This window comes from Gobio gobio (assembly GCF_949357685.1).
Source record: "Gobio gobio genome assembly, chromosome: 9".
Lineage (NCBI taxonomy): Eukaryota > Metazoa > Chordata > Actinopteri > Cypriniformes > Gobionidae > Gobio > Gobio gobio.
The window spans coordinates 26235190-26250355 of NC_137115.1; the positions used below are offsets into that span (position 1 = coordinate 26235190).

At 42.7% G+C, this 15166-nt stretch overlaps 1 protein-coding gene across 1 annotated transcript in view; it reads right to left on the reverse strand.

Moving 5' to 3' along the window:
- Positions 1–940: 940 nt before the first annotated feature.
- The window catches only part of LOC307131984 (extracellular calcium-sensing receptor-like), a gene marked incomplete at both ends in the record, with an annotated part of 113445 nt that continues 99219 nt past the window's right edge, over positions 941–15166 (reverse strand). Inside the window, 4 exons of the mRNA XM_079826119.1 lie at positions 941–1845; positions 2006–2129; positions 2219–2443; positions 2554–3222. Of these exons, the coding sequence (XP_079682245.1) occupies positions 941–1845; positions 2006–2129; positions 2219–2443; positions 2554–3222 (1923 nt within the window). The remainder of the gene's footprint in view (positions 1846–2005; positions 2130–2218; positions 2444–2553; positions 3223–15166) is intronic.

The window sequence follows — 15166 nt, forward strand, 5'->3', positions numbered from 1 at the left end:
ATCAGCTCCTAAAAATATTACATAAAATATCTACAGTACTGTGCAAAAGCCTTAGGCATGTTAGTATTTTCACCAAAAAAAAAAAGGTTTTAAGACAGTTATTTTTATATTTTGCTGTAGTGAGTAAACTGAAATATTCCAAACATTCCTTTCGCCATTAATTGTAACAATCAAGTGAGATTTTTGTATGCACAAGGAGTCTGACTGCAGCCGGTATGCTCCACATGGAGATCTGATCTCACCATCATCGAGTCCAACTGGGATTACATGAAGAAACGGGAAAAAAAACTGAGACAGACTAATGCTGCCTTCACGTGCTATCAGAATTATCATAAATACTAGTTTCCTAGGTAAACAATTGGACATGAACGCCCTCTCAAGTCAAAATTTGAATGCGATGAGTTCATAATCACGACTTCAGAAGTGGGAAGTAGGACATTTCGATAGCACGCAAAGGCAGCATTAATCCAGAAGAACTGTGGCAACGTCTCCAAGACGCTTGAAAAGACCTACATATATAACTCCAGCCTTCCACTGGTGGCCTTCTTATTAACAGTTTTTCGTTCATGTATTACATTTCATTTGTCATATTTAATGAGATTCAGTGATAATTCTATCATACAACAAATGCAATTAATTTAACTTCTGTAAAATTTACTGGTGAGTTGTATAAAGCAAGCAATAATAAATATTTTTTTATACAAATAGAGTGAGTGATTTATATAAAATTTGTAGATTATTTGAGGACTATCTGAGGACTGGCATATAACAATGACAGACTTCAAATGATCTTTAATCATTGATCAGAAATTGTGTATGCAATATTTGAGGGTTTGTTTTGGGACCATTGATAATGTCCTGTATTTGGTGGATTTGTTAGATAACATAAGTAACCACTGCAATATTAATATGTTAATATTAGCTTATTTTTTTATTAAGACTAATGTGGAATCTTTCCCATCACATGTTGCTTTGTATTTTGTTCAGGCTTGAACAGAATGATATAACATTTTGGAGCAAATATACATAATAGTAAACCAAAGCTTGAGGCTGAAATGGCAAATATCTCCACAGCTACAGTAAATTTTCCTGGAGAACTGACATAAGCTGGAATAAATGTGATCCATACAGCACAGAATATGATCATACTGAATGTGATGAACTTGGCTTCATTGAAGTTATCTGGCAGCTTGCGTGCCAGAAATGCCAGAATGAAGCACAAGCCAGCCAGAAGGCCAATATAACCCAGTACAGCAGAGAAACCAATAGTAGAACCAAGACTGCACTCAAGAATGATCTTTTCCTTATAATATTTCATATTTTTGTAGGGAAATGGAGGAGATAATGTTAGCCAAAGTACACAGATAAGAACCTGTATAAGTGTAAAGGCAAGAACACTGAGTCGTTGTTGTAAAGGCCCAAACCATTTCATGATATTACTTCCTGGAAGTGTAGCCTTGAAGGCCATTAACACCACTATTGTTTTCCCCAGAACACATGAGATACAGAGGACAAAAGTGATCCCAAATGCTGTGTGACGCAACATACAGGACCACTCAGTGGGCCGACCAATGAAAGTAAGTGAACAGAGGAAACACAGAGTCAATGAGAAGAGTAGTAGGAAGCTCAGCTCTGAGTTATTGGCTTTTACTATGGGGGTGTCCTTCTTGCTGTAAAACAGGATGGCCATCAGCACAGTTAATCCTACTCCAAACAGTGAGAAAAAGACTAGCACTATACCCATAACTTCTGTGAATGACAGAAACTCTACAGTCTTTAACACACATTTATTTTTCTCAGCATTAGACCAGTATTCCCCTGGACACTGCTTGCAGTTATTTGAATCTGGAAAGGAAGTTGTGTTTACTATAGTTAGAGATAAGAAGAAAGTTGTTTTATTTATGAACTCCTTTGATAATAAACTGCATCCTGAAGAGTAGAAGAAGAACACAAAAATAGCAACTAACTAATTTTCTTTGAAAGTGTGATATGGGCTGAAGATTACCTCTCTCATTACTGATTTCTCCTTCTGCACATGGAATACAGTCATAACAGCAGATAGGTCTTCCTTTCTGTGCAGCCTTCCTTGTGCCTGGAGGACAGCTCTCACTGCACACAGATCTTGGCTTCTGCATTGAAAAGTACAATATTTTTTGTTTTTGTTTTTTTTACCATGCCACATTAGTTTCTTTCAATCCAACATATTACAATTTACCACCAGCTGTCCTCCAGCCCAGATTATGTTTTTAGTGTTAACCACAAAGCGCTGGTCAGGGGGCAATGACGCATCATAGTATCCCACTGGTTTAAATTGGATTGATCCATCGGAGTCCTGCTGCCAGTTCACAACTTCATATTGGGCTACTGTGGCACCAGTGCTGTCAAACCACACATTATCTCCAAACTTTACGGTAAAATTTACCTTTTTCAGAGCCTCAACTACCTAATAAAAATACATGAACAGTTAGGTATTTTAACACATTGTTAAAGATATATAGGATTACCCTCTTTCACACCAAATCGCTCTTCGTTTTTTTTTTTTTTTTTTTTTACCTGCTGTGGTTGTATTGTCAGACTTTTCTTACAACCTTCTTGTTCTTTGCACTTGAGTAGATTGTGTAGTGAATGTGCAACAGCATAAACTGCTTTGTAGACATTGCTTGCATATCTTTGCTCAGGCACATCTTCATTGTAATTTTTTAGCACAAGTAGATCCTTATATATGCTGCAATTTAAATTATCTTGAGGAGAATCCCCCCCAGTCTGTGAGCATGGAAAAGCTGTGTCCCAGAATGCTTTTATAACATAATCTGAAAACCCTTCCGTATTGATTTTCCTCACTGCAAACCCTAGTGACCCTCCCAGAACACGAAAACTGTTTGGAGTGATCAAACTCTTTGCAGTTGTCCATGCTTCCACACCAATTACTTGGAGGCCGGTAATGTTCTGAATGCTTAGTTGCTCAAGTAGATTAACCATCTCAACACGGGAAAGAAATGCAACAACCACTTTTGTGGTGCTTCTTTTCATAGTGTCTACAACTTTCTGGAGTTTTTCAGACTCTGTTCGGTAGAATTTCACAGAGTACTCCACACAAATCCCCACTTCCTGGGCTGTTTTAAGAAATATGGCCATTCCATTGTTTCCATAATCGTTGTCACTGTTCACAGCTCCCACCCAAGACCAACCAAAGTATTTGATTATGTATGCAAGAGCTCTGCTCTGGTGGTAATCACTAGCAATTGTCCTGAAGAATGAGGGGTAATCTTTTCTATTGCTAAGACATTCACATGTGGCTGAGTGACTTATCTGAAAAAAGCAGAGGAAACTTTGAAACAGTCATCAGTATGGCAATGATGTCAAGAATGTAATGTTTTTGCTCCTTACCACTGGAATTTTAAAAGGTCCTGTAGTTCTGGACAGAATCACTGTGGCAGAAGACTCAGTTTCTCCTATAATAGCATGTATAGGAGACTGTCCATGGCATCTGTCCCCTCCTGCAAACTCCTGACTATTCATCAGTGCCATAGTTGCACTCATAGAAGACAGTCTTGAACCACAGCTATCATATATTTTGTAACCAATAGAAACATTTGGGAGCAAACTTTTACTTCTGTTTATCTCCTCAATGGCAAATATCATGATTTGAGCCATCCGGAAATCTCTCAAATTCACACTGCCATAATGTTCCAGATTTGGTGGTTTGTGGTTATAAATTCAAAATACATGATTTTATATTCTACAATATATTTACATTAAAATTCTACTGATATTGAAAACTTATCTGCCATACTGAATTAATCTGCTATAATATTTCTCAAATAGTTGACAATGTTACAAACCTGGAGCATGATAGAAGCTGAGGTTTTTCTATAAAGTCAAATGAAGGTAATATTTCTATACTGCGGATTGAAAAAAGTCCTCCAATAGTTACGTCTCCATCCTTGAAAAGCAGTGCATACTTGGAGTCTCCCATATTTTGACAAAGAGTGTTTTCTGCCTTTGTATAAGGTTTATGACAAAGCAGGAGTGCGAAAAGAAAGACAAGCATCCTAGAGATGAACTCCACTGTGACTGCCAAATGCAAATGACTTGATACAGTATATGCACTTTTATAAACATAATTAATATGGATGAATGATTTAGAGAGTAACCAGGTCATTGGACAGAACAGGAGTCAGGCAAAGTAGGAGTGGAATACAGTGGAATAAGCTAATTTCATGGTCTGATGCAACTTTTTTTTTTCAATATTAAGATCATAGGTTAAATTTATTTATACAATATGTTTAAGAGACTATTAATAGATGCTTGACATTCTCTGCATCTCACCGTTTTAACGTTTTAACTTGTTGCTGCCTGTTACCTGTGTTTTGACAAAATGTTTAGTCAAACTTTATATTAGGTGACCATAAAGGGTCATTAATTGAGAAAAAAAAATGTCCTTGATCTTTTGACATATAAGAGGTCATTGTACTATAAAACATATTCTGTACTTTTCAGAACTCAAAAGTCCCGCGTTAGACCAAAAACAGCTTTTATTGCAACCAAGCTCAGAAAACCTTGAATCAGGGTCTCCGGCATGGAAGGCATGCACACTAACAAGTAAGCTAAAGACAGCAGCCCCTAGCACACCTCTTGAGGCCAGGGGAGTGAATTTACACGCACTGCTCTTACTGGCCTATTTTTTCATAACATATATTTTGTATTTTTAAATAAAACAGAAAAGTGGCAAATTAATAACACTGATTACAGCAGGTTTCATTTAATTTAAAACACAAAACTGCAAATGACAATGTATAGGCCTGTTATTCACATTATTGAATAGATTGAATTTTGAAAAGCCTATAAGAAAGACAGTGTGACAAACAAAGGCATATTCGTTCATAATTCTGTCATCCTTTGTCAACTATAACTGTGGTAACTGCTAGTACTTAAAATTGATTTGCCACAACCTAGACTTATAAAACATGTAATAAGCATAAATGTTTCACATTGTTGGCAAATGATTAACCCCATTCGGATCGCAGACAGAACCAGATTACTGTTGTTCAACATTCACTGCTCGTTAAAACATCACAGTCTTACTTTATCTGGACAAACTCAGTATCATTAGACAGATTAAAGACTCCAGCTTCGATATTTAACCACAGTTTATGATAAAACTGGGTTGCAGTGACATTCATTTCTTAATTTATGTCAGAAGTGCAAAATAATCGATCTGTAATGTAAGATATTTTGAATCGAATATCACATGAAAATAAATTCTCTCTCGTCTGCTGCGGTTCAGTTGTGTCCACACAGCTGCACTAAACAGCGTTCGCTATGGCTCTTAGTTCAAAAGTGTGCATATTTGGAGAAATATCACGTTTGCAAAATATTTCGTCATACATAATACCATTTCTATTCATTTCTAACTGAATTATCCAATCTGAAAACCTGAAACAGTGTTCAAAGCGAGCTCTGTCTCTCCTCTTCCTGATTTGATCAGATATGAGTCATCACACACTCATTCGTCATCTGGAACTGTCAATCATCTTACGTGACTCAATCCTGCCCTCTGCACGCTGTTCTGTCTCTGTGAAGAACAAACCAATTCTACATTTCTACGCGTGAACTAAGAAGCTAATAAACATGATAACTATGGCATAAAAGTCAGAGTCACAGCCAACGCCCACACAGACATTGTCACCAGATCTCCACGCCCCGCCCACTCGTTCACTCTCCCCAGAGTACTGATCACTTGCACCTGCATTTCATCATCACAGACACTACAAGTAGCACACTCTCCCTGCACATCACTGTCTTACCTAGACTCCTTACCTGTTACTCACCTGAGATTCCCGTCGACTCCTTCCAACGCCTTCCTTGTCTCCAGTTCCTTGTCTCCTCATGTTCTCCTTCATCCAACCAACCTTCAAGATATTCACAGAGCTAAGTGACTGTGCAGTGCTATTCCTCATCCTTTACCTGCCTCCCTCATTTTGCCTGTGTTCGTGTCTCTGTTTAAATAAATACCATTCACCTTACCTGTCTCTTTGCCTCCGTCTGTGTCCTGACAGAAGACCAGACCTCATGCAGAGCGCCATGGACACAGGTGGAGATTGCCCGCCGGATCCCTTCACCACCCTGGTCACGGCGATGCGATCTTCCCTGCCACCGTCCTCCACCAGCACTTATGGCACAGTCACTCCGGAGCTTGTGCACGCCATACGCACAGCACTCCAACTCCCAGCACCCACTGCTTCTTCTCCAGCTGCCTCTGTCAGTCCCATGGCCTGACCAGCGACATTCACTGGCGCGGCGGAGGATTGCGGTGGGTTTCTCCTACAGTGCTTGTTATATCTGGAAGCCCAATCACAGCTTTTCCACAACGAACATTCATTCTCATGTTTGCATTCCAGCTGAGGCCCTCATCGATTCCGGCTTGGCAGGGAATTTCATCAGCCCCCAAATTCTCCAACATACCATCCATGGAAAACCGCTGGGTTGTGGTCACATCCGGTATTGCTCCCCCACACTGACACTCTGCATTGGAAATTTACATTCCGAGGACATCTCGTTCATGGTGCTGGAAGGTTCCACCACAGACATCATCCTGGGACACCCCTGGCTCTCTCAGCACCAACCTACCATCCAGTGGAGCACTGGTGAGATTCTCAAATGGAGTGATAACTGATTGCTGACCTGTATATCTCCTATCAAGAAATCCTCTGTGAGTCTCCGTTCCTCCTCTCCCGACTCCGAGGTAATTCCTCTCCTCTCTACTTCCATAGAAAGTCCTGATACGAACCATCACATTGAGATTCCTCCAGAGTACTGGGCGTTCCAGGATGTGTTCAGCAAGCGGTTGGCAATGCAGCTACCACCACACCGGCCATGGGACTGCGCCATCGACCTGCTGCCTGGGGCTACCCTACCAAAGGGTAGGATCTACCCACTGTCCCTCCCAGAACAGAAGGCCATGGAGGAGTACGTACAAGAGGCACTCTCACAACGCTTAATTTGTCCATCGACATCCCCTGCCGCTTCGAGCTTCTTCTTCGTGGCCAAGAAGGATGGAGGCTTGAGACCGTGCATTGATTATCGTCATCTCAACTCCCAGATGGTGAAGTTCAGTTATCCCTTTCCTCTGGTCCCAGCAGCTCTGGAACAGCTGTGAGGAGCTCGTATCTTCTCCAAGCTGGACCTGCGGAGCTCGTACAACCTCATTCATATTCGCTGAGTGGAAGACTGCCTTTATCACACCATCAGGCCACTATGAATACCGCGCCATGCCATATGGCCTGTCCAACTCCCCCTCGATGTTCCAGAATTATATAAATGAGGTGTTCCGGGAGTACTTCCATCGATTCGTGGTCGTTTACATCGATGACATCCTCATCTTCTCCTGGAACCAGGCCGAACATCGCCAACATGTCTCCCAGGTCCTAGAGAAACTTTGACAACACCACCTGTACCTCAAGCTGGAGAAGTGTGAGTTTCATATCCGGGCAGCTCTTAGGATATGTCATCGACCAACACAGTATCCAGATGGACCAGAGGAGGGTGGAAGCCATCCAAGACTGGCCCTTACCCACGACGGTGAAGGAGCTCCAGTGTTTCCTGGGATTCGCTAACTTCTATCATCGCTTCGTGCTCAACAACAGTCTGCTCAGTGCACCCCTCACTTTACTCCTCAGAGGCAGGCCCAAGTCTCTGTTCGGACACCATCTGCCCGAGAAGCATTTCATCAGCTCCGAGAAGACTTCCAAACTGCCCCGATCCTCGTGCATCCTAACCCTGAGCTCCGATTCATCATCGAAGTGGACGCCTCGTCTACAGGAGTCGGGGCGGTATTATCTCAGCGGCAGGGTGATCCTCCACGACTCCATCCATGTGCCTTCTTCTCCAAAAAGCTGTCGCCGGCTGAGCAGAATTACGACATCGGGAACAGAGAATTGCTAGCCATCAAGTTTGCATTGGAGGAGTGGCGACACTGGCTGGAGGGAGCAAATCACCAGTTCGAGGTCATCACGGATCATCGCAACCTCGAATATCTCCGGAAGGCCAAGAGACTGAATCCCCGTAAAGCCCATTGGGCCCTGTTCTTCACCCGATTCCATTTCACGGTATCCTACTGACCCGGAACTAAGAACTGCAAGGCGGACGCCTTATCCTGGCTCCACCAGCCTAATCCTTAAAGCTCTGATCTGGAACCTGTCCTCCCTCCAGCCATGATTGTGAGTTCCATCCAGTGGTCCTTGAACCATCGCATCTCTCAAGACAACCACTCTGAACCTGCTCCACCTGGAGGTCCTGAGGGGCTCCTCTATGTTCCACCGACCCACCGTCAGCCCCTAATGGACTTAGCTCATACATCACCGGGCTCTGGACACCCAGGCAGTATACGAACCCTCTCGCTCCTGCAACAATGGTATTGGTGGCCCTCCATGCCTCAGGATGTCTCCCGGTATGTCAAGGGATGCTCAGTTTGTGCAGTTGCCAACACTCTTAGGAAGCTCCCCGAAGGTAAACTGGTCCCTCTATCCATTCCTCACCGTCTGTGGACCCACCTCTGGATCGACTTTATGACTGACTGAGGCGTAGCAAGCTTTTCAAAAGTGTGGGGGATGGATGTGGTTTGTTTGTTAACAATACAAACGATGAATACAATTACAGAAGGGTACAAAAGGTATAACATACAAGATATATAATATATATATTATACATACCTCTGATGGCTAGTCACATCAGTTTTTTGCTATTCTATTCTTAGGCGACGGGAACAGAAAGAGGTTAAGGAGAAAAAAAAATTCAATTTTTTTATTCTACTTAAAAGACTTGAAAAACCTTACTTAAACTTAAATCTTTACTTAAAAAAACCCCTTGTACACATTCCTAGTGTATAGTATAATATACAATAAATATATATCAAGATTTACACTGGCAGCTCAGAGCTGTACAGCAGCATTTAAGTATGAAATTGAATGAATAAATGTAAAAATAAAACACTACATAGACTTCACTATAAAATAAATTGATTCTTATTAAAGCTACTGTATTAATGTTTTTCAGTCAAGAACAGAGAGTGCTTTTCTATGTCTTTTGTAGTTTTATTAACATTAAAGTCCCCATAGTAAGAAATAATATGGAAGTCAACGGCTACCATCAGCTGTCTGTGTTCAACAGAAGAAATGAATACAGGTTTGGAACAATATTAGAGTGCAGGACTGGATGTGCTCGATGGCAGGTAGTGGAGTCCCTGTGATGCGCTGGGCAGTTTTCACCACCCGCTGCAGTGCCTTGCGCTCCGCAACAGAGCAGCTCCCATACCACACTGCCACACAGTTGGTCAGGATGCTTTCTATTGCACAGCGATAGAAGTTCACCAGGATAGCCGAGGAGAGCTGATTCTTCCTCAGTATCCTCAGGAAGAAGAGGCGCTGGTGAGCCTTCTTGACCAGGCTGGAGGTGTTGGTCGTCCACGACATGTCCGCCGAGATGTGGATCCCCAGGAACTTGAAACTGGAGACACGTTCAACAGCCATTCCATTGATGTGATGGTGTCGTGTGTGCCTCTTGACTCCTTCCTGAAGTCCACGATGAGCTCCTTCGTTTTGGTGGTGTTGAGGAGCAGGTTATTTTCGGTGCACCATGTGGCCAGGTGCTGGATCTCCTCCCTATAGGCAGTCTCATCAGTTGTTGCTGATGAGACCAATCACCATTGTGTCGTCCGCAAACTTGACGATAGAATTAGATCCATACACAGGCTTGCAGTCGGCGGTGAAGAGGGAGTAGAGAAACAGGCTTAGCACACAGCCCTGTGGTACACCAGTGTTAAGAGTGATGGATGTGGAGCAGGTGAATCCTGAACGAACATTCTGGGGTCTGTCAGTTAGGAAGTCCAAAATCCAGTTACACATTGAAGTGTTGATGCCCAGGTCTCCAAGTTTGGCTATTAACTTGGTTGGGATGACAGTGTTGAATGCTGAGCTGAAGTCAACAAACAGCATGCGTGCGTAAGTGTTTTTATTGTCCAGGTGAGGGAGCACAGAGTGCAGTGCCATGGAAACTGCATCCTCTGTGCTCCTATTGCTGCGGTAGGCAAACTGGTGTGAGTCCAATGTGGATGGTAGAGAGTCTTTTAGGTGTTTCAGGACCAGCCGCTCAAAGCACTTCATGACGATGGGTGTGAGTGCTACAGGGCGGTAGTCATTAGGGCACCTCGGGTTAGAGTGTTTTGGCACTGGCACAATGGAAGTGCGTTTAAAGCATGAAGGTACAGCTGCTTGGGCAAGAGACAGGTTGAAAATGTCTGTAAAAACCTCAGCGAGCTGCTCCGCACATGCCCTGAGAACACGACCAGGGATGTTGTCTGGTCCAGCAGCCTTGTGCGCGCTGATCCGGCTCAGTGACTTGCAGACATCTGTGGTGGAGAGTGTGATTGGTGGGTCAGCTGAGGGTTTGAGCTTGGTGGCAGTTTCTCTGTTGTCTCTTTCAAAGCGAGCATAAAAGTGATTTAGCTCGTTCAGGAAGTTGACATCAGTGGCTGCGGGGGTGGAGTGGGGGGGGGTTTGTAGTCGCATGCATAATTACCGCCCAAGCATAATTATATCTGTTATGAAGAAATTGTAAATGTAGCTGTGTATTAGATGTTCTGGATCTTTGATGTGGAATTTATTTTGAAATTCACTAAATGAATGTTCTGGGGCCTCATTTATAAAACTTTGCGTAGGATTTGCGTCAGAAGTGGCGTACGGATGAAACATAGGACGTGCGTACGCACAGAAATATTCGGATTTATAAAACCGTGCGCACGCACATCCTACGCAGTTTTCCCTTAATAAATCATAATCAATTCGAAATGTAGCGCAGCTTTTGCGGCTTCATGTCACGCCCATAGTTGCCCATAAATAGTCAGTGAAACGCCCACAAATTAATATTCATCGATTGCGAAATCATGGCAAACACAGAGAGGAAATCAAAGAAACGTAACTTCACTCAATGTGAGGTAGAAGTTATCGTTGGCGAGGTGGAAAAGAGGAGGAAAATGTTGTTTGGAGGGCACAGTGTGGTCATTACTAATGCCAAAAAGGCACTTGAGTGGCAAAAGGTTGTAAACGCTGTAAATGCTGTAGCCTCACAACCTCGGACCGTGGCCGAAATAAAAAAGAAATGGTCGGACATCAAAGTCGAGGGAAAAAAGCGTCTAGCGCTCCATCGCCAGAGTGTGTCTGCCACGGGTGGGGGAAAGGGGACACCGGAGCTGACCCCTCTTGATGAGAGACTGGCTGCAATTATTGGGGAATCCCTATTAAGTGGAGTGGTGACTGAAGTGGAGGGGGACACTGACGCGCCAGATGACACAGGTAAGTGAAATAAGTAAAATGAATGCAGTCAAGTCACATGTATGTAGGCTACACAATTACAGTTTATTCATATAGAACAATCTTTATTTCAGTCGTTGGGTGTTCCAGCGGGGCCGGTTACGATGCTGCAGCGGAGCAGCCGTCTGGACCCAGCGTCTCCACGGCACGCGGCTCTCAACCCTCCAGCAGCGGACGTGTCCTCACAGATGCGGTCCTAGAAATGCAGAGGGAAGTCATTGATTCAATTAGAGATGTGGCCAAGGAGTTGGGCGAAATCAAGACTGTCCTTAATGAAATAAACTCCACAATGAGGGAATTCTTGAATAAATAGTATATTTTTCCACACCTTTTGTTGTTCTTTACAAGCGACGCATCACTTCCAAACGCTGGCGCACAGCAGCAGCATTTGGCTCAAATGCCTGGGGATGGGGGTCAGGGTCGGGGCCAACACAGCAATCGCCGTCAGGGGGTAGAGGCACGTTTTTAAGCTGTGCCACATTGTGTAGCACAGCACATGCCAGTATGATTTGGCACACCTTTTCAGGAGTGTACAATAACCTCCATCCAGTGCAGTCGAGGCAGCACCATCTGCCCTTAAACAGGCCGATGGTGCGGTCCACTATAGCGCGAGCTCGGCTGTGGCACATGTTGTAGTGCCTTTCCTCTGCACTATGTGGGTTGAGGAAAGGCGTCAACAGCCACTGTTTGAGGGGATATCCACTGTCCCCTGCAAGGATAGTGAAAGGGTTAAGACATTGAAGTACAGTAAAATGTGAAATGTCTATAAATTAAACGTACCTATAAGCCAGCCATCACGCACAGCACCAGCCTCGAGTCTGCGTCCAACACTGCTGTGTCTTAAAATGAATGAGTCATGGGTCGACCCAGGCCACCGAGCAACTACATTAGTGAGCAACATGTCTGCATCACAAATAATTTGGACATTGATTGAATGGAAATGCTTTCGATTAATGAAAGCATTTTCATTTACATTCGGTGCCCTTATGGCAACATGAGTGCAGTCAATAGCACCGATTACGTTTGGGAAACCATACATAGCTGCAAATTAAGCTTTCTTGTTTTCCTGTTCACCCGCCGTGTATGGAAACTTTATGGAATCACGGGACAAAGCTATTATGCCTTTTAACACGTCTGGCATTAACCGGCTAAGGGTCGGCTGAGATATACCTGACCTGTCAGCCAATTCCCTCTGAACAGTGGCAGTCGCCAGGAATCCTAGTGTTGTTAGGACTTGAAGTGGGACTGGCACGGCGTGGTTCCTCCGAGTGCTCCTCTCTAACGCTGGGCCCAAAAGACCGCAGAGGTCCAACAGGACGGCTCGAGGAAGTCGGAACCGGCTCATAAGCCACTCGTCCTCGTTTGCCAGCAAGTCTTCTTGCTGTCTGAAGATGCGTTCACTCCGAATCCTTCCATTTGCCACATCTTCTAAGAGCGCAAGATCAGCCATTGTGCGTCATTACGCATTGTGATGGAGCATTTTATTTCCATCCATTTAATTGTATCTGACAAGCTACAGATGTCGGTTATCATCTACGTGGAAATGGGAAATAGTTCAGTGCAAATCGTCCCCTTGGAATTATAAGGTTCTATCTGACGTTTTTGTCAAAATTGAGTTATTCACATATTCTTATTCTGTGACAACTTATTTACATTATGTGATGTTTTTTTTTAAGTTGTGTACATTTTGGGACATTTTATTGAAAAAACAAAAAGGTTCTATCTACAAAGTCGAACTCTGACTTGGCTCTATAAGGTTCTACCTGCGTGAGCCAATCAGCACTTCGAATGCACAGAAGAGGACCAATCAGAATCAACTTTATAAGTCGTGTCGCCGGCTTTTTCCTTGACAGGATCGCAGACACAATATCTGTGAGGATTATGGCACGCAACGCGAAGTTTTTAAGAAACCTCAAGATCGACAATTTTATTGACGATCTTGTCAAGGACAGCAGCCCGAATTCCAGGCAAGTTCAGTGTTTTTTTTCGTTGTTGGTCTCGCTGAGGAGATTGTTTTCATAGTTAAGTTAGACACCACACTAGCCAGCAGCGCTAGCTTCATAGTTCCTGATATTAAGAGGCAAGCACTAAGAACCGGTAACACTTTAAAATATGGTTGTATTAGTTAATGCATTAGTTAACATGAACTAAGTTAACCATGAACAACACCTCTATTCAGCATTAGTTAATCTTCGTTAACGTTAGTTAAGAAAAATCCAGCTGTTCATGGTTTGTTTATGTTAGTTCATAGTGCATTAACTAATGTTAACAAGATTTTAATAATGTATTAGTAAATGTTGAAATTAACATTAACAAAGATAAATAAAAGTGCAGTTCATTATTAGTTCATGTTAACTAATGTAGTTAACTAATGTTAGCTAATGAACCTTATTGTAAAGTGTTACCAACGAACCTATTGTACTCAAAATAGTGTGGTTACAGTAAGTTATGATCGTTATGTGAAAATGTGAACATGTGACAGATTGTTAAAGCAGTTACCTCAGTATTAAAATGATTTCAGAATGATTGTAGCCTGTAGCTACTCAATGGTATACCATATATTTTTTTTGTCTATTTTTTGTAATGAACCTGACATATCCAGGAGGGGGGAAAGTAATGCTAAAAACAACAGCAGGAGAACGAGAAAGAGAGCACCAGGCAAAGAAAATATGAAAAAAGCATCATCAGAGAATGAGAGAGAAACTGAGGCAGAAGAGGGAAGGAGCAATGTTGTAAAGGAGCAATGTAAAATCAGACTTGTAGAGAGAGAGGGAGAAACAAGCAGTCCAGTAATACCAACACAGAGAACAACAGAGAGAGGAAAGGCAAGAATCAGTCAGTCAGTCAGTCAGTCAGAATTGGTTAGTTTAGAGCTACAGAGGTAGTGAGCTAATAATAAGAACATTTTCTGAATTTATTGCATTCCTATTTTTTACATTGTGTATTTAAATATTATGTTTAAATATGTATTTTTTCAAATATATTTTTTCTCCAGGCAGGTGACACGGTAGATGCAGCAGGGCCTAGGGTCCTACCAGACAATCCAGTGGAGCCAGTGACTGAGCCAGTGACTGCATCAGTGGAGCCAGTGACCGAGCCAGTGACTGAGCCAGTGACTGCACCTACCAGTTTACAAATTGAAGAGCTGGGGGTTACTCAGAAAAGAAGAAACAGGAGACGTGTTTCAAATCCTTCAACATGGAAAGCATGTACCCGCAAGAAACATTATCAGGAGGGCAAGGAACATGTCAACTCTGCAAATAAAAAGGCTTCTGCCAAACAAGTGAGAACTTTGAAGAACTGTATGTCATGTGAATACAAATGTGCAAAGAAAGTAACCCCAGATGAAAGGGAGAAATGCTTTACACAGTTCTACCAGTTGAGTCAAAACAGGAAATATGACTTTATAGCCATGACTACAGACTGCACAGAAAAAGAAAGACAAACCTGTGATGAACCACTCAGAAAGTGTAACTACTCATTTAAGGACTATCTAAACGTAGAGGGTGAAAAGGTGAGAGTCTGTAAGCAGTTTTATCTGGGCACACTTGCCATCAGCCAGAAACCTGTGTATAATACACACATGAAAAAAAATCAGACAACTAGCATGCCAAAATCAGATGCAAGGGGAAAGCATGCAAAAAAATGCATTGACGAAAATCAGAAAGAGAATGTAAAGGCACACATCAGTTCCTTTCCTGTTGTTGAGTCACATTACTGTCGTGCCAGCACAGAAAGACAGTACCTTGAACCAGTACTCAATGTTTCAAGGATGTATGATCTCTACAGACTTAAATGCA